The 20,465-nt window shown below is 45.9% G+C and overlaps 1 protein-coding gene across 1 annotated transcript in view; it reads right to left on the reverse strand.

Annotated features, from left to right (window-relative positions):
* Positions 1–20,072, reverse strand: part of LOC146796138 (uncharacterized) — a 34,129-nt gene extending 14,057 nt beyond the window's left edge. The window contains exon 1 of the mRNA XM_085628525.1: positions 17,821–20,072. Within this exon, the coding sequence (XP_085484651.1) occupies positions 17,821–18,948 (1,128 nt within the window). The 5' untranslated portion in view covers positions 18,949–20,072. The remainder of the gene's footprint in view (positions 1–17,820) is intronic.
* Between the last annotated feature and the right edge of the window lie 393 nt (positions 20,073–20,465).

Below are 20,465 nucleotides of genomic sequence, written 5' to 3' on the forward strand. Positions count from 1 at the left end.
ATGGATCCCCAAGATCTATGGTCCCCTCTATTGACTAACGTTTTTAAGGCAATAGCCAAAGTGGGCCCGCAACTCATAGAAGCATTCTACAATCATTCCCATATCTAAAATGGGGATAAGGGAGAGCCAAACAATTCCAGGCCAATATTGTTGATAGATGGTACAGCTAAATTGATGGGTCATTAAGTCCTAATAGATTGGAGGAATGGCCTGAGGAGAGTCAAAGTCTTTCTATAGTCCAATAAGGGTTCAGGAAGGGGAAGGGACTATTGACCCATGTCTTAATTTAAGCATGGTGGTCACTAAGAATATGGCTGCGAAGAAGGTGTCACATGGCCCATGAGGACATTGTCGTTTTCACTATGTTAGCTTGAGCATGCTGCAGACTGTCCGTTGCTTTGTGCAACTTACTACACCGGTTTATTTTGCATGTGACATTCTGAAACTTTCACATAGAACCTACAGTTGTTTTCACGCTTTGCAGGTTCCTTGGATTTAGTCATAACATTGTGAACACGGTCAAACAAAAATGCCCCTTGTTATTCTGTTCTGGTCAGGCCCTCACACCTAGACAAAGCATGCAGATGCAGCCGTTGTTTGGGAACACAGACTTTGGTCTTATTGGAATACACGGATAGGTAAGGCACACTTGTAGAGGGAGCTTTCTAGGGAGAAGAGCATGACAGGACCTATGATGTAGATCTGCCACCTATATACTGAGGTACGTGGTCTACTGATAACGCCCAGAGATCTTCTAATATATATTCATCTTGCTTCTATACAAGAGGAGGGAGGTTAGGTTATGCTGTCACTCATCATGACAGCGCCTTTTATGATTTACCGACTATTCACTATGGTAACCCTATTTGTGTTATGCATTTGTCTGCTGATTGTGGCACATATACTGCATACCAGAACACGTTAGTTAAAATAAATATTTTAAACTTGTTTGTGTCTCTGTCAGATGAGTACAAGAGTGTGAGCGAAAGGGTGTGTCTTGTAACTGCGAATCCTGAGAGAGTTGGGAGTGTAGTGTTCTGGGGTGTCTAATCACTTTTTACTCTGTGAGAGAGTATGAGGGCAAGTGAGACATTATAGCTAGTCGGTCCCAGGCTCATGGGTACTTAGGATGACATTCCCTACAAACAAAATTCCCATATTCCCACGCATAGTTGTGTGTTTGCCCAGAATCCCTGCAACAAAGGGCCATCTTTACATGGCGTTTATGGACCTGTCAACCACATTCAACTGCGTTGTCCATAGTAAGCTATGGGAAATCATCAAGTTCATGGGAGTAGACAAACTAATCATTAACTTTGTGAGGCAGCTTTAAGTAGGGGCCACAGCCTGCGTAAGGTTTGGTAGAGAGGGTGAATGCAGAAAATCATTCGGTATCATGCGTGGAGTGAGACAAGGATGTGTCCTTGCTCCATTCCTATTCTCCCTTCATATTAATAGGTTGGAGAAGGCCCTACAAAAGTGTGCCAGGAATGATGTGTTTATTAAGTGTGCCCCTCTCCTGATTCTCCTCTATGCTGATGATGCAGTGCTCTTAGCTGAAACTCCTAGAGCACTGAAGAGCCTCATAGAGGAATATACTAGATTTATGGACTCCCTGGATTTACGTGTTAAGTAGTCTAAATCTTATGTCTCATTCACAGGGTCACCCCTAAAGAAATGCCTGGTCTTTCATCTTGCTCAATATAGAGTGGAGGTAGTCAATTCGATTTTGTACCTTGGGATTCTCTTTATGGAAAATTTCCTTGGAAGGATATGGTTTCAAATAGAGCTTTCCACCTGGAGAGAAGCAAGTGTTTTTAATTTCTCTAAGAAGTTGGGGAATAAACCCATCCCTGAAATTTTACAAAGTTATACTGTAAAAGCAAAGTTGATAGCCACATACAGGGCAGCAGCTTGGGGCATAGTATGATGTGGAGACAGCAGCCGAACAATATAACAAATGGTTGGAAACAGCATCAAATCAAGTAGCACCTGTTAAAATGGTCAAATTAAAGCTTCAAAATCCATCAGATCCCTGGTTCTCCCCAGAGCTTAGTAAATGTAGGAAGAAGTGCAGGAAACAGGAAAGAAAATGGAGAGTTCATATAAACATGAAGAAAGGGGAAAATATAAACAGTCAATAGCTGTATACAAAGATAGCACTGTAAAAGCCAAAGCAGAATATTTTACAAATAGGATCGAGGGTGCAAAAGACTCAACTAAAGAGCTTTTTTGCACAGCGACCGAATTGACAACTAATCACAACACTAAAGTTTTGAATGCCAACCAGCCCTTTTGTAACACACTAGCAGATCTCTTCTTAGAGAAAGTAGACACAATTAATTAAAAAAAATCAGATGGTAAATCATGCACTATGCCAACACCGGCTACTGAGAGCAATCATCACCTCAATACAACCAAACATCTGATCGGATTTATTCCTCTACCAACAGAGTATATTATAAATGTATTAAACACTGCCACCTCGGGCTCACCAGATGATCCATGCCCACCAAATATAACAAAATTAGCAGCAGAGATCTCTGCATCTAAATTAACACCTATTTTTCAAAATATGTGTGAACCAGGAACGTTCCAAAAGATCTGGAATAGGGCAGTTGTGATTCCTCTTCTAAAATAAGCTTCTCTTGATCACAAAGACCCATGCAACTACTGACCAATTTCCCGTCTCCCACCACCAGCTAAAATAGCTGAACAATTTCTGAGCGAACAATTGGTTTCCTTCATTGAGACCAATAAACTTCTGGACAGCACACAATTTGGATTCCTGACAGGCCACAGTATGGAGACAGCACTGCTCGAGGCAACCGAAGAGATAAGGCAGGCCCTAGCTCAAGGAAAAGAGGCTGCTCTGATCCTGTTGGGTCTCTTGGCGGCTTTGGACACTGTCAACCATCAACTACTATTAAGTCTCCTATGACATGTGAAGTCACAGGTCAGGCGTGGAACCTACTAAAACCTTATCTAGAAGATCGGGAGCAAGTAGTGAAGTAAGAGAATTTCATAACTCTCACTCATTCTCCCTGCCTTGTGGAGTCCCACAGGGATCATCACTAAGTCTGACTCTCTTTAACATTTATGTTTCCCCATTAACAGCCCTGATAAGAATTTAGGATTTTCGCTCACATCCTATGATGATGAGACTCAAATTGTTGTCCCCATAGAGAAAAATTATGATAACACTGGAAACAGATTTCAGAATTGCATGATAACTGTCCATGATTGGATGGATAGAAACTGCCTTAAACTGAACTCTGAAATAACAGAAGCCCTACTGTTTGGACCAGAATCACATTTTTGGGGCCCTGCAATCTGGCCAACTCCTATGGGTCCAGTTGCCCCTCCAGTGGAAAAGGCACAACATTTAGGAGTGATTATTGATACCAAACTTTACTTTACAGATCAACTAAATAAACTCACTTCTTCCACGCTCAACACCCTCAGAATAATTAAAAAGTCCTACCTTTTCATACCAGCTAACCTACAAAAAACACTAGTTACATCATTAGTCCTGTCTAAAATAGATTACTGTAACAGTTTGCTTCTGACCACACCAAAATATAAATTAAACAAACTCCAGGTCCTACAAAATGCTGCGGCCAGACTCCTACTGAAATTCCCCAAATTCTGTTCAGTGCCTCAAAATTGAAAAGATCTGCACTGGCTTCCTGTGAAACAAAGAATAACCTCTAAGGTGCTTTGCTTAACCTATAAAGCAATCCACAATCTGGGCCTGGCTTTCCGGAAACACAGTTTCAAACAGTATGTTCCAGTCAGGAAACTTCGTTCAGCCACTGCCAACCTATTGGTACAGCCTAGATTTAAAAAATCACGATGGGGTGGGATGAGCATTGTGATGGAAGCATCCAAAATATGGAACACACTTCCTCTGGGCATAAAAAATGAATCCAGTCTTCTTTCCTTCAGAAAGGCTGTAAAGACCTGGTTATTCAAATCTTGATAACTCTTTCGGCAGTCTTGATTACACTCGCAGCACTTAGATGCCTCAGGGCATTAATGAGCTAGATACATAAAATTACCATAACATAACATATAGATCAGTTGCAAGGCTTTGAAGACAATTTTGCTAAAAGGTTCTTTTATTGCCCCTAAGCTCCCGATAGTAAGCTGGGAGTCCCGCACAGAAGCGATGCAATCCGTTCAGAACCACTGCTATTGTGGCACTCCATCTGGAGGAGGGAGACCATGATCCTAAATCAAGCAGTTCTGAGGGATTGCCTCTATCTGGGCCATGCTAAAGAGATTCCCTGGTTGACTTATGTAGGCTCCACACTGGTATGATTGGGCCTGCAAGAGTTATTTGATTCAGCTATAGTTTGCGCTACTTTTCCCTAAGCCAAGCCGAAGCTGATTTTTTTAGAAAATGCAGCTGCTACTAGATGGGAGACAAATACAAACAAAACCACTGTTGGTGCTTATCACATGTCTCGCCCATTGAGGTGTGATGCTCAAAATTACTCGACCTTTGTTCATAATATGCAGCACCGATTTATCTTGACTAGATTCCCTTTACATTTGACTCCATTTATGTTGGGCTTTCTGGCAAAACTTGACCCAATGCCCCTGTGACGGTGTATCTGAACAGACAGCCAAGCATGTTTTGATTTTTGCTCATTTTGTTCGCAACAGAGTAAAATAATAATGGTGCAATATTTGCATACCACTCATTTTATACACTATAGGCAAACACTGCTACATTTTCAACAGCTTGAGAATCCATTAGTATGCTTTGTTATGGCCTTTTCCTGTGGGCAGCAGTGAAACGTAGAAAAGAGCTCTAGATTTGTGAAACAGAATGAGATGACAAATAATAAATCTCCTTGGTGTTTATTAGACCCCGAATCTAGATGTAACAGGGTGAAAATACAAATCAGATTAAGCATTTTATTTCCACCTTGATGGGAAGAGATGACCATTGGTTAACAGGATTTAATAGCAGTTTATTGGGTATTGATTTTAATTTTTTGAATACTAGCCTAACCGGTATGTGGTTTTAGTGTGATGTGTTCAGATATTTTATTTGTTGTATCATGTCTATTCTGATTCTGATGTATACACTTGTATGCAAAGAAAATATTGCAAAATAAAGTTTTTGGGCCTGGCTGTCATTTGCATACTTTGCTGCCACTTACTGCTAAAGCACGGGCTCTGTGTACTGGTGAAACCAATTCATGCAATAATTAACTTGATTTACCTAGTGCTTTTAAGGGTGCAAAATAAAGGCTGACATTCACTAAACTTCATAGGTGAGTTATGGGGTTGGTTTAGGGAAGGTTACGACTAGGGTTAGGAGATATTAAAGGAATTCATAGATTTCTTTTTAGGAATACACTTCTGCATCCTGCACATGAGGAGCTCAGCTTTTTCAAAAGAGGAGACTCAAGGAAAGGTTAAATATTCTCTATTATAAACCCTCTTCAGTAAAGATGGTTCTCGGACCAGCATACTGCCAGCCACAGCTATGAAGATTCCATAAACTACTACATTTTGCTATTCTAGGCCCTGACTCACCCCTTCATGACCACCTGACACTCTACTTGCCAGTGACTGCACCCCACTGCCTTGCTCAATGCCAGCAAATGAAAAAGAAAACAATGTTTTGCATCGTTTGATTTGTCATTTGCTGGAAGTGAGCCAGTGCTGTAGGGGGGGTGAGGCTGAGGTATGGGAGAGGGAGAAGTGCTATGTTCACTCCCTAAATGCGCATATGTGTTTGGCGACCTGTCTCAGGCCAACTAAAACACACGTGTGCACTTACGTTTCTGCAGCCTGGCTGCATTGAACAGCGGGGCTGGAGAAGCCCAACAGACTCCCTTGTCTGAGTGGAGTGTCTTTGTAGCCCGCTCAGGCCAATCCCCGCACTGCTCTGCAGCATGGGAATTAGTTGGGAAGCGGTCCTAGGGCCTGCCGGGACCAGGAAAAGGAAAGGAGGAGCGACGCGAGAGGCAGCCGGCGGCTTTAGGTAAGTTCTTTAAAAAAAAATATATATTATTACTACCCACTACACCCCCCGCGACCCCTCCCGCGTTCCCTCCAACCACCCCACCACCTTTAGTTTGTGGCTGACACCACTGCTACTTGCTAGCATTTAGCCCTTCACAGCACAGATTGGCTTTAGGATCCATTGTTCAATTATGCTCAGCAGCTATCTCTCCTCAAGTGATCTACCCTGACTGCAGCCAATAGAAGTAAAAAGACAATGACATCCATGAAAAGTGCTTCACTTCTGAAATATCCAATTTCTTTTGCTTTCTTGTCGAAAGCTTACAGGCAAGCTTATGAAAGTCCAACCATCGATTTAGGTTGTTGGATTACTCCTTGTCACAAAACCTATAGCACACTGTCAGAATCATTGGTTTGGTTAATCTCATTTTCAACAAGGGTGTTATTTAAATATAATCAGTGATGTCAACAATGATGTAAATTATCATGTCATGAGTGACAATTTTGAGGCCATGTGTAGTGCATGATGAGAGAGCAAGTAATAGTTAGTACACTAAACTGTTATTGGTGTATTTATTTTTATTTTTATGGTAGCTCTTGTCTCATTTTAACACCGAACTACAATGTTACTTGCTACTGACAAACATACAAGCAAAATGCTTCTATAGACTTTAATGGGGTCAGCCCCTTTTTAAACTTTGACCATCTTCCCCAAAAATGTTTTCACATATATATATTTTTGTAACATTAATGTTAATTTATTTATATTTTCAACTATTTGAAATAGTTTCTTTTAATTTAACATTATTTCCTATAGGCTTTTACTTTAAGTCCTTCCTCCATTAATTTTCATGAGAGGGTGTTGCAGTATCAGTGGTTGGCCATGTATAGTGCTGAACTTACTACAAATGTGTATGTTAATACATAATGTGTGAGTTACAAGAAAAGTGCAGTTTGTAAATAGTGAAAGTACTAAACGTCCTCAAAAGTTTAAATTTGCTCAAAGATGCAGTTTGTGAATCAGGCCCAATGTTTGTGATGTATTCCCAGTATTAAAATACTAACGGTATTCTTATAAATTATTTTAGCAACATTCACAACATACCCCTCCTTTTGAGACGATAAATCATGGGGGAAACTTGCCTGCACAAAAAAGTTGCTCAAGTAGCTCATTCACAGCCTTCAATATCTTAAGTGCATGCTTGAATTTGCATCATACTAAGATCATTAAAATGAGTATGGGTAAATTTAGTAAAAATAACACCATCTTTAACTGTTTTGAGGTAATTTAAAGTAAAATGTGCAATACAGATTGTGTCTATGTACCTACATACCTCAAGCACTTTTATAATCCAAATGTATACATAGAGCTAAGAGAAGCATAAACATCAAAGCAGTGCAGTTTTTATGTATTGTGTAAAAGGAGTTTTTATAAACTTGTGATAGATCAACAAGGGAGACATATGACACAGAAAAACTGTATGTCCTGAGTTCCAATGCAGAATATTTAGTCCAGGGTGTTGAACATTAGCTGCAAAATGCCCTCACTGCCCCTTCACACTTCTCCCCCACATCCGTCCACCTCCCTCCTCAAGTCAGGCTTTTAATATTTTTCTGTTAAACAGCAGATCCCTCCCAAGCACTCCACGGAAATGTAGTTCTTTTTACAAGACTCCTCCCCCGAGGTGCTTTTTTTAACCGAAACATGGCTCAGCGCCAGCTCTGATCCAGATATAGTACAATCACTACCCCAGGGGTATGTGATCCAGAGAGTAGATAGAACCCTAGGCAAAGGCGGGGGAATTTTGATTGTCTATAAGGACCACCTCACCTGTCGCCTACTCGGCAGTCCTCTTCAGGACTGCAAGAATGTTCACTTCTCCGTACAATTCTCCCCTCTTCTCTCACTCTCAGGCATTTTGATCTACCGCCTCCCGGGGGCAGTAGGCGCTTTTTGTAACTCCCTGGTAGAAATTGCCATCAATTTAGCTATCACCTCCGCGAATGTTATGCTTCTCGGCGATCTTAATCTTCATTTTGACGATCCTAGGTCCATTGTGGCAGTCGAACTAGCAAAGGACCTTGCGTCCATCCAGTTGGTACAAAAAGTTCTCCTTCCTACACACTCGCAGGGACACTGCCTTGACCCAGTGTTCTCTAATCTGGAGACTCTTCAGGGAAATGACCCTATCCATATTCCTTGGTCCGACCACCATCTGGTGCCCCTCTCCTGGCGCCTCCAAACTTTTACCCCTCCAGTCCCTCCCCCTCAGACCCTTATTCGCCCCTGGTCCAAGCTTCCTCAGGAGAATTGGATCCATGAACTGGGAAAGAATATACCTCAGTCTACTTCCTGCCCGGTGACAATGTATAATAATCTCTGCAGTTGGATAGATGACTCACTGAACCTCGTCCTCCCTAAGGTCCGGATTACCAAACTGCAGCTGAATTGCGCATCTTGAAACAGAATTGTAAAATCTTAGAAAGAAGATGGAGGAAAGACTTCGTGGCTGAAAGCAAGTTCATTTATAGGGAAGCTATACGCGACTACAGAGAGGAAACGAAGAAAGTTCAGGCAACCTATTACGAGGCAAAAATCCGGCAAGCCGCCAACTCCCCCAGAGAGACTTTTGCTATTATAAAAAGACTTCTTAAATGTCCAGTACCCCCCGTCCTGACCGACCCCCACAGAACTCGCAGCGAAAACCAGGCCGAGTTCTTTGATAACAAAATTCAGAACATTTTAAAAACTCTCCCTCTAATTGACCCTTCAGCGACGTGCCCCCCAGCAGACACCCCCCCCCACCATTTACCGCCTGGAATGTTTTCCCCCTCTCTCCTTGGAAACGCTCCTGACACTTCTGCCCACAGTAAAAAGTGGTTCACCAAGAGACCCGGCGCCTATGAACATCCTAATCAAAGCTGCTTCTATCATCGGCCCTACAATCACCCAAACTAGCAATGCCTCTCTCTGCACAGGAGTAGTCCCCCCACTGTGGAAGGAAGCAATGGTTAAGACCCTTCTTAAAAAGCCACACCTCAATCCCGCAGATTTGGGCAACTACCGCCCTATCTCCCTCCTACCTGGGATCTCAAAAATCACTGAGAAATATGTAAATTACACCCTCTCCGAGTTCCTGGAAACCTCCAATCTGCTACATCCTTCGCAAACAGGCTTCCGGGCTAGGCAGAGCACGGAGACTGCCTTGCTGGCGGTTGTGGAGGAAAGCAGGAAACTTTTAGGTGCAGGAGGCACGGCGGCCATCATCCTATTAGACGAGCGCAGCCTTCGATACGGTGAATCACCAGGTCCTGATTCACCGTCTTGGCAAGCTGGGAGTAGCCGGAACTGCCCTGAGATGTCTGCACTCCTTCCTGGAAGGTAGTACATTTCAGGTCTTTGAAGAGGGCATGAGCTCCAAACCCCGTCCTCTCCAGTGTGGCGTACCACAGGGTCGCTGAGCCCGACGCTTTTCAACACGTATATGGTCCCTTTGGCATCAATTGTGGCTCCTTTCGGGATCCATATGGTCACCTATGCCAACGACACCCAACTGGTCGTAGCCTTAAACCAATCCATACCATACTCAACGACACTGAAAGCTTGTCTCACGGAAGTGGTAAATTGGATGGGGTCCTCCCACCTGAAACTAAATGGAGAAAAGACCGAGGTCATGACCCTGGGCAACTTTGACAACACGGCCCTCAGAACAATCTGGCCAGCATGCATGGGTCCAGTTCCAACCCCTAAGCCTGAAATAAAGAGCCTGGGCATCTGGCTAGACCATAACCTGACTTTCCAAGTGCAAGCCAGCAAGACAGTGGCAACTTGCTTTGGTCTGATCAGAATGGCAAGGAAAGTGCTCCCTTTGCTCCCTCCCCAAGGCAAGAAAACCATGGTCCAGTCTATTCTGCTCTCCAGACTGGACAATGGCAATGCGCTCTATCTGGGAGCCCCTACCTCAGTAATCAATAGACCACAGGTCATCCAGAACTATGCAGCCAGATTGTTGACGGGAACTTCCAAATTGCTTTCCGCAAAACCCGCCCTCCGTCTCCTTCATTGGCTGCCAGTAAAAGAGAGAATCAGTTTTAAATCATTCTGCATTGTTCATAAATCCATGAGGGGACAGGCCCTCCCCTGATTTCAGCCATAATTCAGCCATACAAAGCTAGGAGAAAGCTTCATTCAGATGACTTCCATCTCATCGCGACCCCCAGAATCAAACGATCTAGAAGTGGTGGAAGACTTTTTTCATTGAATGCAGGCAGACTTTGGAACGCTCTGCCGCTCCATCTCCGAAATGAACCCAGTCACTGCACCTTCAGGAAACAGCTTAAAACCTTTCTATTCCCTTAAATCATTCATTCTGTCTGTCCACTCGCTCAGTAGTCCTGCCTAGCGCTGGGAGGCTTCCGGGCAGCCATGCGTTTTACAAATGCCCTTTTCATTTCATTTCAGAGAAAGGAGCTGAAACCTGGAAGTCTTAGGTTCCAATCCTATTTAGAAAGTCTGGTGAATTAACACACCACGTTGTGTGCAACCTGAAAGATACTTTGTTAGATGTGACACCTTTGGGTGTTAGTCCTCCAAACTTTTTGCCTTCACCCCTCCTGTTTTGTTGAACTTCTTTTTCTTGGCTTTAGGACTCTTGCACTTCACTACTGCTAACCAGTGCTCGAGTGCTGGTGGCCAGGACAAGCAGGAAAATGGGCACATGATAGCAAGCTCTGGCTGCATTCGCCCCATCCTCCTTTCATTCTGCTGTTTCGGCACAATCCAAGCCTCTTGTGGACTACTCTGATACACTGGGGAAGATACGACCATAGTGCCATGCTCGGCTGCCCGCTGACCTGTGCCGTTGGTTGGAGAGAGGACCACAGAGAGAACAGCCCAGGAAGGCGGATGGCGCCAATGTCAGAGGCCTACGGCACTCATGGTGGGTCTAGGCCCATTTGTGCTCTGTAGACTGGCACGTTTGCCTCGTGTTGCAACACAGAGCCTGGACTGTGACTGCCTCCATGTGAGGAGCTGTGGTGAGGTGCTGCGGAGATGGATGCTGCCTTCAGTGTTTGGAGCCTGTCGATCCAGCTGAGGAAGCGATGGAGAAGCTGCTGTGAGTGGGAGGGCCTAGGGCGTTTCATCCCGAGCCTTGCTTCCTGCATCCACAGCCTGGATGCCATCAAGGTAGCTGGTGGCTTTCCTGGACCAGATGCGTGTTGTGCCTGGTGGCAAAAAGGAGACCTGTTGCCTAGACGGCTCTGTCTGACTCTGAGGGTCCAAAGTTGGGACCGCAGCCACCCTCTGTAGCCTGGGCAGCTGGGCCCTGGTGCTAGGTACCACGAGGCTCATTTGGGGGTCTGCCTGGATGTCTCCTGACCATGGAATGGAGGAGGTGCTGGCGCCCTTCCCTTTTGAGGCGGTCCCTGGATCGAACCGCACTCAGTCCTGCCTCAAGTTTCCTACATTTTGGCCCGACCTGATTCCCCCTTATACTTGTAGGGACACCGCCGACGCTGCACTCTTTTGACGTGGAAGTTTGGTGAAATCTGCTCCTGCGCTGCGTCCCCGAACCTTGGCTGGGTGAAGCATACCTGGAGGATGCACAACTTGAAGAGGTGGGTCAGAGTATGGGGGGCATGGCCCTGGACAAGCTGGATCACATTTTGGATGCTATAACTGCCAGAAGAGAGACCCTAGAGGCAAAAAAAACTAGGTGGTGATCAAGATGACTATTTTCCGTGATGACCACCACAAGCTCACAAAGTGAAAATTACAGATAGCAATCTACATGCTGTGGGCCCAACAATCGATGAGCTTAAAAACAGTTGCGCCCCTTACTGAAAGAGTGAATTTGCTGGACAAGAGAGTGTAAGACTCAGAGGGGTGGAGCAGTCACAATAATGTGACGGTGGTGGATCTCCTTGAGGCTATTGAAGGTAACAACATCGTGAAGTGCCTGGAAACCTGGATTCAGAAAATGGTGCCCCCCTGGAGACTCTCTCTATTCTTTGTCCTGGAACAAGCACACTGAGTGCCGGTGCCACCTTGCTGCCAGGAGCACTGCACCACCCTGTGGTGGCCTGACTGCATATTTACACATACAGAGACACTTTTCTGCGTGTGGCTCAAGCATCTGGCCCTCTCTTCAGGTTGACAACAGCCCATTTGCCATCTTCCCAGGCTACATGCTGGCTGTCCAACATAAATGAGAGTCATTTGTTGAGTGACTCAGGCTTGATGTACATGTTGCTATTCCCTGCCCGCCACAAGCTCATTGTTGACGGAGACACTTTTCTGCGTGTAGCTCAAGCATCTGGCCCTCTCTTCAGGTTGACAACAGCCCATTTGCCATCTTCCCAGGCTACATGCTGGCTGTCCAACATAAATGAGAGTAATTTGTTGAGTGACACAGACTTGCTGTACATGTTGCTATTCCCTGCCCGCCACAAGCTCATTATTGACGGTTGCTCAATATTTTTTGATGCCCCTGAGGAAGTATTGAACTGGATTGAGAAGAATTGGAGGCCCCTCCTTGTCACCTTTCCTGACTGCAGAGGCATAGGCAACGATGCTGGGCACAGTCTGCGGGGGATTGACCAGGTCACAGATGGCCCTCGGGAGGGTGTCAGCTTTGGAGGCCGCGAGTCACCTCAGTAGCCTCTCCTGTGAAATGATTAGGTGGGAGTTGGGGACTGTTTGATAATGTTCATTGGGTATCTGAGGTTCAAACTGTTGCATACTAGGGACGTACTCCTCCTGGTGGGTCGGTTGCTGGCAGCTCTTTGCATACTTGTGCTAGCTATGGGGCCCCGCATGTGGAGATGGTACAGGGGTTCTGGAACCTCCTACATTTAATGCATGGTTTCTCTGACACCTAACTATACCATCCTCACATGGAATGTGAGAGTCATGCGTGCAGGGTTAAAAGAGATGCAGACCCTTTAGCTAAAATAATGCGGCTGTCATCCCCCTTACAGAGTTGCAATGTGAAATAGATCCCACTAAAACTCCCACCAATGCCCTCTCCAGCAGTGTGTTGTTTCTCAACTATTGTTTAGGAAAAGAGTGATATCGCCAATACCTGGTAACAGAGATCCAAACAACCGCTTGCTACCCCAAGGAATAGGAACCTTGTCTGAGGCAGAGGCTGAGCTTACATGCAGGCATTTGATTGGTTCAATCAAATGCGTCTGGTGTCTGAAACTGCAAGGTCCTGTGATGTGCCGCACTCATGCTGACGGTGTGTCGATCATGTGATGCAAGACTGCAGGGATATGTAGTCTCCTCAATTTTACTGCAACCCATTGCAAGATGCCTCCTTAAAAGGGGTCCTTTCAGTAAGGGCGCAACCTGTTTGCTCCCTTATTCATAAGCCCCAAGCAGCATATATTCAATTCAAAGTTTGAGCAAGAAAGAAAGGGGAGCACATGCAATTGTATAAGTGTGCCTCGACCAATTCAAGTATTGGAGGTACATGCTGGGAAATGCAGTTCCAGTCTGCATTATCTAGAGGTGGATGTGGAAAATGAATTTGAAATAAAAGGTGTGAAGTAGGGGAAGAACTTGAATTGAACCAATGTATGTAATACCTTTCCTACTAAGCATCTGCAAATTATATTAACAAATTTGCACCAATTGTGATTCACCCTCAATTGTGGAGCAACGGGACCGAGGTATGGAGAGAGACAGGGTTGAAAAGGGCTGTAGTAATATTCCCCTTTTCAGAAATTCCAATCATATTTGAGTTTACACAAAATGTGAACAAAATATGGGTTGGAACACCAGAGGACTGCTCAGTGGTATATGTCTCCCACCACAAAGTACCAAATATTGTTCAAGCTGCACAAAAGGAAAATCAGGTAATTGTCCCACTGTGTCAGGGGATGGAGGACCATGGGATCTACTCTTTCAAATTATCTCTTTCACTATGTAGTTTTTACACCCTCTTCTGTTCCCTAACAAATAGAAGTTGAGTAGCTTTAGTGATGGCTGGTGATACGTTGGTTTTATCAAGGACTGTCGACCTCGGTTAATCTGCTTGATGTCCCCTTTTGATGAAGTGGTTAGTGAGTTTGGTTGCCTGTTTCCTGCATCTGATGGTACTCTTATGCTCCATGATCCGAGTTTTCACTTTATGTTTTGTCATTCCAACATACCTGAGACCACATGGGCAAGAGATCAGGTAGATCAGTCTCTCGCTATTGCAATTTGTGTGTTGCCTATGTTCCCAAGGTTTTCCTGTTCCAATATCGATCTAAGTTGAGTGTGGGGTCTGTGCCCAAACACTGCAAGACCTGCATGGGAAGTGCCCTGTCACATGCGGCAGCCCCCAGATTGTGTCTTGCCTGATGGTATTAAACTTTAGGTCTCATACGCACAAGCTTATCTTTTAGGTTGCTGCTTCTTTTGAAAGCAAAAAGTGGACGCTTCATCAATTTCTCCCCCTTATTCACAATATGCCAATTCTTTCAGATCGATTTTTTAATCAGACTGGAGAAAGTGCAGAATGTATTTACATATACCAATCTGCCTGTAGGTTCTTTTGGTTGCTGAGTGTCCGGGATTGCATCTTGGTTGTGATTGCATGCTCTATTTGCTGATTTCTGTATTAGTGGAGACAGATACTGTCTGTGTAGCAACTGGCATGACAATGTTTTGGCATGTTCCTTATATTTTTGGCCACAGGAACAATTGCGCCAAAGGGAAGGCCGTCCATCAATGATTTTAAATGGTAGCTTGTGTAAGGCAACAAGGCATTCCAAGCCATTGGTTCCTGCATAGTTCTGTCTCTAAAGTTCCAGCAGAAGGGAAATTGAGTAAATCTAGGAAGAGGAGTTGCTCTTTACTGAATTCACAAGTGAACTTCAAAAAAGGATTCAATGAGTTCAAACATTGATGGAAGAAGATACTAGAGGTAGCTTCGTCATGCCAGGTGACAAAAATGCCATCTATATAATGCTTCCACATAACTATATGGGGGCGATAGGGAATGTCAGGCACTAAAACTCGTTCTGTTTCAAAAGAGTACCTGTACAATTTACCAGACTAGGGATGAATGTACTCCCCATGGAAGTACCGGACATCTGAACATAGTCCTCGAAACTAAAGAAATGTTCCTTCATCGCCATGTGAGCACAGTCCATAATGAAGGAGACTGGAGTGAGAGCATCCAGATTTTTACATCAAAGTAGGGTCTCTACAGTGGCTAGCATCTGGTCCTGTGGGATACAGGTATACAATGACTCCATGTCAAAGGAGACCAAGTAGTTGGTGTCTACTTCATAAACTACATCCTTCAAAAGGCGTAGGACAGCCTTCTTGTCCTGGAGATAGGTAGGCATCTCGCGAACCAAGGGTCTCAGAAAGAAGTCCACAGACTGGGATAGGGGTTCTAGAAGAGTACCAATCCCTGAAATGACCACTCTTCCCAAAGGTGACCACTGGGGTTTGTTGATTATAGGAAGGAGATAAAAGTACAGGGTGACTGGGTCATTAGTTGTCAGGAAGTCAGCTTCCTTTGTGATCACCCACCCGTTACCTTTAACTTCCTCTGCCATGGACTTTATGGCAGTCGATAATATTTTTGTAGGGTCACATTTAAGAGGGTGCTAAGAACTCCTCACATTGAGCTGTCAAAGGCAATTGTCCTGTTTGCTGTTGAGTCCATGATCACTGTGGCTCCACCCTTATCTGGTGGTTATATCTATTGCACATCGCAACTCTGTAACGGGGAGGACAGCCGCATTATTTTAGCTAAGATCTCCATGTCTCTATAACCCTACAGTTAAAGCACGATTGTAAACACATACCTACATCACATCACTTACTGCCCAGTTCCTTCCTAGCACGTATCTCTGCAGACATGCTTTCATGTCTAAGTTCATTTTTGTGATCAAGCTAAGGCAAATATTTTATCAAACTTCAGTGCATGTTATAGAACAACTACACAGCACAAAAATACATTTATGTACAAGTTTCACATTCGTATTTCTCTTCTTGAAATGCCTAGATTTTTTCCTCGCCCCTCCCTGTTTTTTTGGGAACTTTGTTGTTCTCTTTCCTTTGATTGCTGTATAAGGCAGAGAGTACCCTGAACTCCATTCCAGGTTGAGTTGGGGCATGACTCTTAACAGTAGCGGGCAAGCCTTACTACATATCGAAAATTAACCCCATAATTGGCATTATAAATGTTTTTCTCCACCTACTGCAGTTCAATAAGGGGCATTGAGGTTACGTGTAATGGGGGGGTATAAGGCAGGGATCTTTTATCCTGTCTTATTCTCTGGAATTGGCCTTTCTAGACAGAATTATGATGTATGTTAGTCTGAGTATACTGTTGACTTAGCTGTCTTATCCTAACCTTGCTTTTTCTGACACAAATGTTCACATAAAAACCTTTTGCACGTCTTTTGCATGTTGTCACCAGTGAGTCCTTCACCTTGTGACATCTCATAGGATCACTGGACAGTTCTGTTTATGACATAAATATAGTGTGTTTTTTTATTTGATCACTTTGAGCAGTAGCTTTTAAATTTAGGTCCTGAAGAAAGGCGCAACACCTCTGCTGAAGTTTATCGACTGAAACATGTTGACCTATGTTTGACACTAAAAGTGTGTTTATTCACACCCTGCAGTGCCCTGTTTTTAATCCTGGTCCAGGGACGCACTAATAAAGATAATTGCGAGCTCAGACTCGATAATGATATCTGGTACAGAACCGAAAATGGCCCGACCATTCCAAGCTTCCATGTTGGATAGCCAACACCGGAGCTCCTCCTTGGCGTCCACCGAAAGACCCACCTTGTGGGAATAAGAGAGACCCTTGCACAAGTGGGCAGCCTTGAGGCGTTGAAGGACTCTGTAATGGAGCGGACCCGGGGAAATAGCCTGGATGGAGGCCGACAGAAGGCCCACAATGCGAGCAAGCTGTCGGAGCGAGAGCTGAGGTTGAGCGAGCACCCTTCGAATCACGTGACAAATTTTCATCAGTTTCCGGGAGGGAAGACTGAGGGTGGATTCCACAGAATCAATGGAAAACCCAAGAAAAACAACTCTTTGAGAGGGAACGAGAGTGGCTTTCACCTCGTTGATCATGAACCCGAGGCCCTGAAAGAGGTTGACGGCCATCTGAAGGTGACGAGAGAGGGTAACGGAATCCTGCGCCATCAGAAGGATATCGTCGAGATAGACAATGAGTCTTATGCCCGAGGCCCGAAGATGTTCGGTGGCTGGTCGGAGAACCTTGGTAAAACACCAAGGGGCGGAGGACAGACCGAATGGAAGAGTGGCAAACTCGTATACCCTGTCCTGCCAGGAGAACTGAAGGAACCGTCGGTGGGGCTGGAAAATCGGAATCGCGAGGTAGGTGTCCTTGAGGTCGAGGCGCGCCATCCAGTTGTTGGGTCACAGAATATCGTGGAGTAGATGAATACCCTCCATCTTGAAGTGGTGGTAGACCAGCCACACATTGAATTTGCGTAAGTTGTTGACCGGTCTTTGGCCGCCAACTGGCTTGTCCACCAGAACAAGATTGCTGAGAAAACCCCCTGGATGCGGACGCGATTCTGTGATCGCTTCCTTGTACAGCAGAGACTGAACCTCCTGATCGACCAACGTGGCCACTGCTGCCGAAAAACAAAGCGGGCGAGGTGGCACGGCCTGAGTAGGATCCCCTTGGAACTCTATGTGAAAACCCCGCACGGTTTGCAACACCCAGGCGTCTCCGTGATGGAAATCCAAGATGGAAAAAAACATGCCAAATGGCCCCCCACCTTTAGAAGGGAAGAAGGGAGAATAGTCACTGGAGGAAAGGAAGGAGGGGGAACACTTACTTGAAGAGCTGGAGGCTCCACCGTCTCTACCGCCTGTGTTCTTGCCACATCGTCCACGCGTGGGGTAAAAGTTGCCGAAGCGGGCCTGGTCTTGATAGTGCCCGGAGGAGCCTTGACCTCTCTGTTGGTTAGGGTGGCTGGATGAGCGGCCCGTCCTCGTCCGGCCCCTCGGAAAACCCGAGGGCGAAAAACCTTTCTGATAGAGGCTTGGGCCTTGTCAAGGGACATAAAAGTGTTGACAAACCTCCCTAACTCTTTAATAAAAGGTTCGCCAAACAGGCCGCCCTGAGCAATCGCGCCCGCCTCAAAGTCGGCCAGGTCCCCCAGCTTGGGGTCAACTTTGATGAGCAGGGACCTGTGCCACTCAGTAGAAATCGTGCAGTTGGCGTTTCCAAGAAACACCACTACGCATTGAGCCCAAGATGACAGGTGGTCAGGGGAGATTAGAGAACCCGAGGCTTTAGCATCCTTGGCCATATCCAAACTTTTAGTGATAGGGCCCAAGATATCTAACAACTTGTCTTGGCAGGTGCGCCAAGCCTGAGCTATGCTCTTTTTGGGGTCCTTTATAAATTCCTGGAGGAAGATAGCCATTCTGGGATCAATGTCGGGGTTGGTGGCTACCTTACCCTCAAAGGAGGGCTGAGGGCATTCTGCCCGTAGACAATTACGAGTCGCAGGCTCAAGGGGGCGGCGGATCCTACTGGCCACATATTGGGCGACTTTGTCCGAGGGAGCCCAGTCGGAAGACCGTGGGTGCAGTATATCGTGCAGGTTCAACATATGCGCACAGAGATTGTGCCCATCAGAGGTCAAGGAATTCTGCCCATCAGCGACCGGTGTAGGGCGAGAGGCCGGAAGCCATGGGCGTGAGGGTTCCATATCATCACCCTGGGCACCATCCCCACCCGGGGCTGGAGGAGCAGCGCTGGCCAGGAAGGCCCGCTTAAGGCGGGCAAAGGTGTCCGAGTCCACCCCAGCACCCCTAGCGCACTTGGCTGGAGGGGGTTGGGGGTCTGCCAGCAGGCCGCTAGTGGAAGGGACAACAGGAAGAGACTGGGTGGCCCTGGAGAGCCTGTCACAGGCTAAATCTATCTTACAGGACAACCGCTCTTCAAGGGGTGTCATAGCCTGTCCACTGCCTTATAGCTAGACGCATCCACGGCGTCATAAAAATCCTTGTCCCACTGAAGGGCAGAGAGAGGTTCCTCCGCCCACTGATTGTCCTCATACACGTCCTCGCGATAGTCCTCCATGGTAGTTAGGGAGGTACGCTTTGTAAGGGTACGGGTAGTACTGTACCAGGTAAGTACAACTATGAGAGAAGGTAGGAGAGTACGAACAGGAAGTACAAGAGAGGTGGAGCATCTCAAAATATAGGGGGCTGGGTGTCACCCTGAATTTAGGGCGGGCAGTGCTCGCAATAGGAATGGGCCTGAAGCCCGGGACCCAAAGCCCAGGTGCCAAGGAATCTGTAGGGCGGCCTGCAAACAAATGTCCCCGAAGATGCTGTCTGCAATACAGACTTGATGGGTAATTGACCTCAGAGCATAGGAGTGAAATCTAACGGTGGGAAACTGACCCCCAGGCAGGAACTGCCTGTCGCTGCCTAATGGCAGAGTACCGACCAGAGCAATCTCCGGCGTTCACCGGGGGTGTAAGTCAACAGACTGCCTAATGGCAGTGAACACAGACCCAGGTCAGGGGTGTAAATGGCAGGCAAGACCAGGCACTCGCGGCGATGCTGCTGAAGGCTACTCTGCGTGTCTCGCACTGAGCTGACCCGAGCAGCTCGCCGCGATGCGAGGCGCACACACGCGCCCTCTAGCGGTCAACCACAGTCCCTGCAACCGGCACCAGATAGAGCCGTTAGGGAGCTCAGACGCCCCACGGCTGAAAGCGAGACGCCGAGAAGCGGTGGACTCGCAAGCTGCAGGGGAAATAAATCAAGATTAAGCACTGAAAGGGAATTAAATCAACATTAAGCACATCGGAAATCGGATATCGGCGGGTGCGCGACCTCAGCACTCATAGCGCGCGTGCACCATAAACCCGAGCCGCGAGGAGACGGCAAAAAAGAACACAAGTGTCAGCACAATACAAGCTGTACAACGCACAGCATGACAAAACTGCCGGCAGAGCGCGGGTAAACAAACACCACAGTATGAAATTAACAGTACTAAAGTACAGCATCATAAAGCACATTAGAAAACAATCGGACTTATCTTGGCTGCAAGCAGCGAAGAAAGAGGAGGAATAGTCAGGGACATAGGACGATCAGCACCCTGGGGACCTGTGATTGGTGCAGATGATGGGACACTCTTGCCATGGACAGTCTCTATTGTTTCTGTTTATTCCCTGTGTTTCCTGGGAATAGTAGTTGTTTTACTTGTCTACAAATGGCTGCTACAAATAAAGTGAGGAAAGAAAAGCATAATCCTCGCCTCCGGTCCTGACATAGAATTGTGTGTCACTTGCAGCATTTCTAGGCACATTTTAATAACAACCATTGACAATAAATGAATAGTTTTGAAAGGCAGTTTTAACATTGGCACATTTGTGAATTCATGGACATGATGCATTAAAAAAGATGGTTCCACTGTCAGTCAGCAGTGCACTGACTGTACCTGGCTCCTATGGGAGAG

This window comes from Triturus cristatus, chromosome 10 (assembly GCF_964204655.1).
Source record: "Triturus cristatus chromosome 10, aTriCri1.1, whole genome shotgun sequence".
Taxonomy (NCBI): Eukaryota; Metazoa; Chordata; class Amphibia; order Caudata; family Salamandridae; genus Triturus; species Triturus cristatus.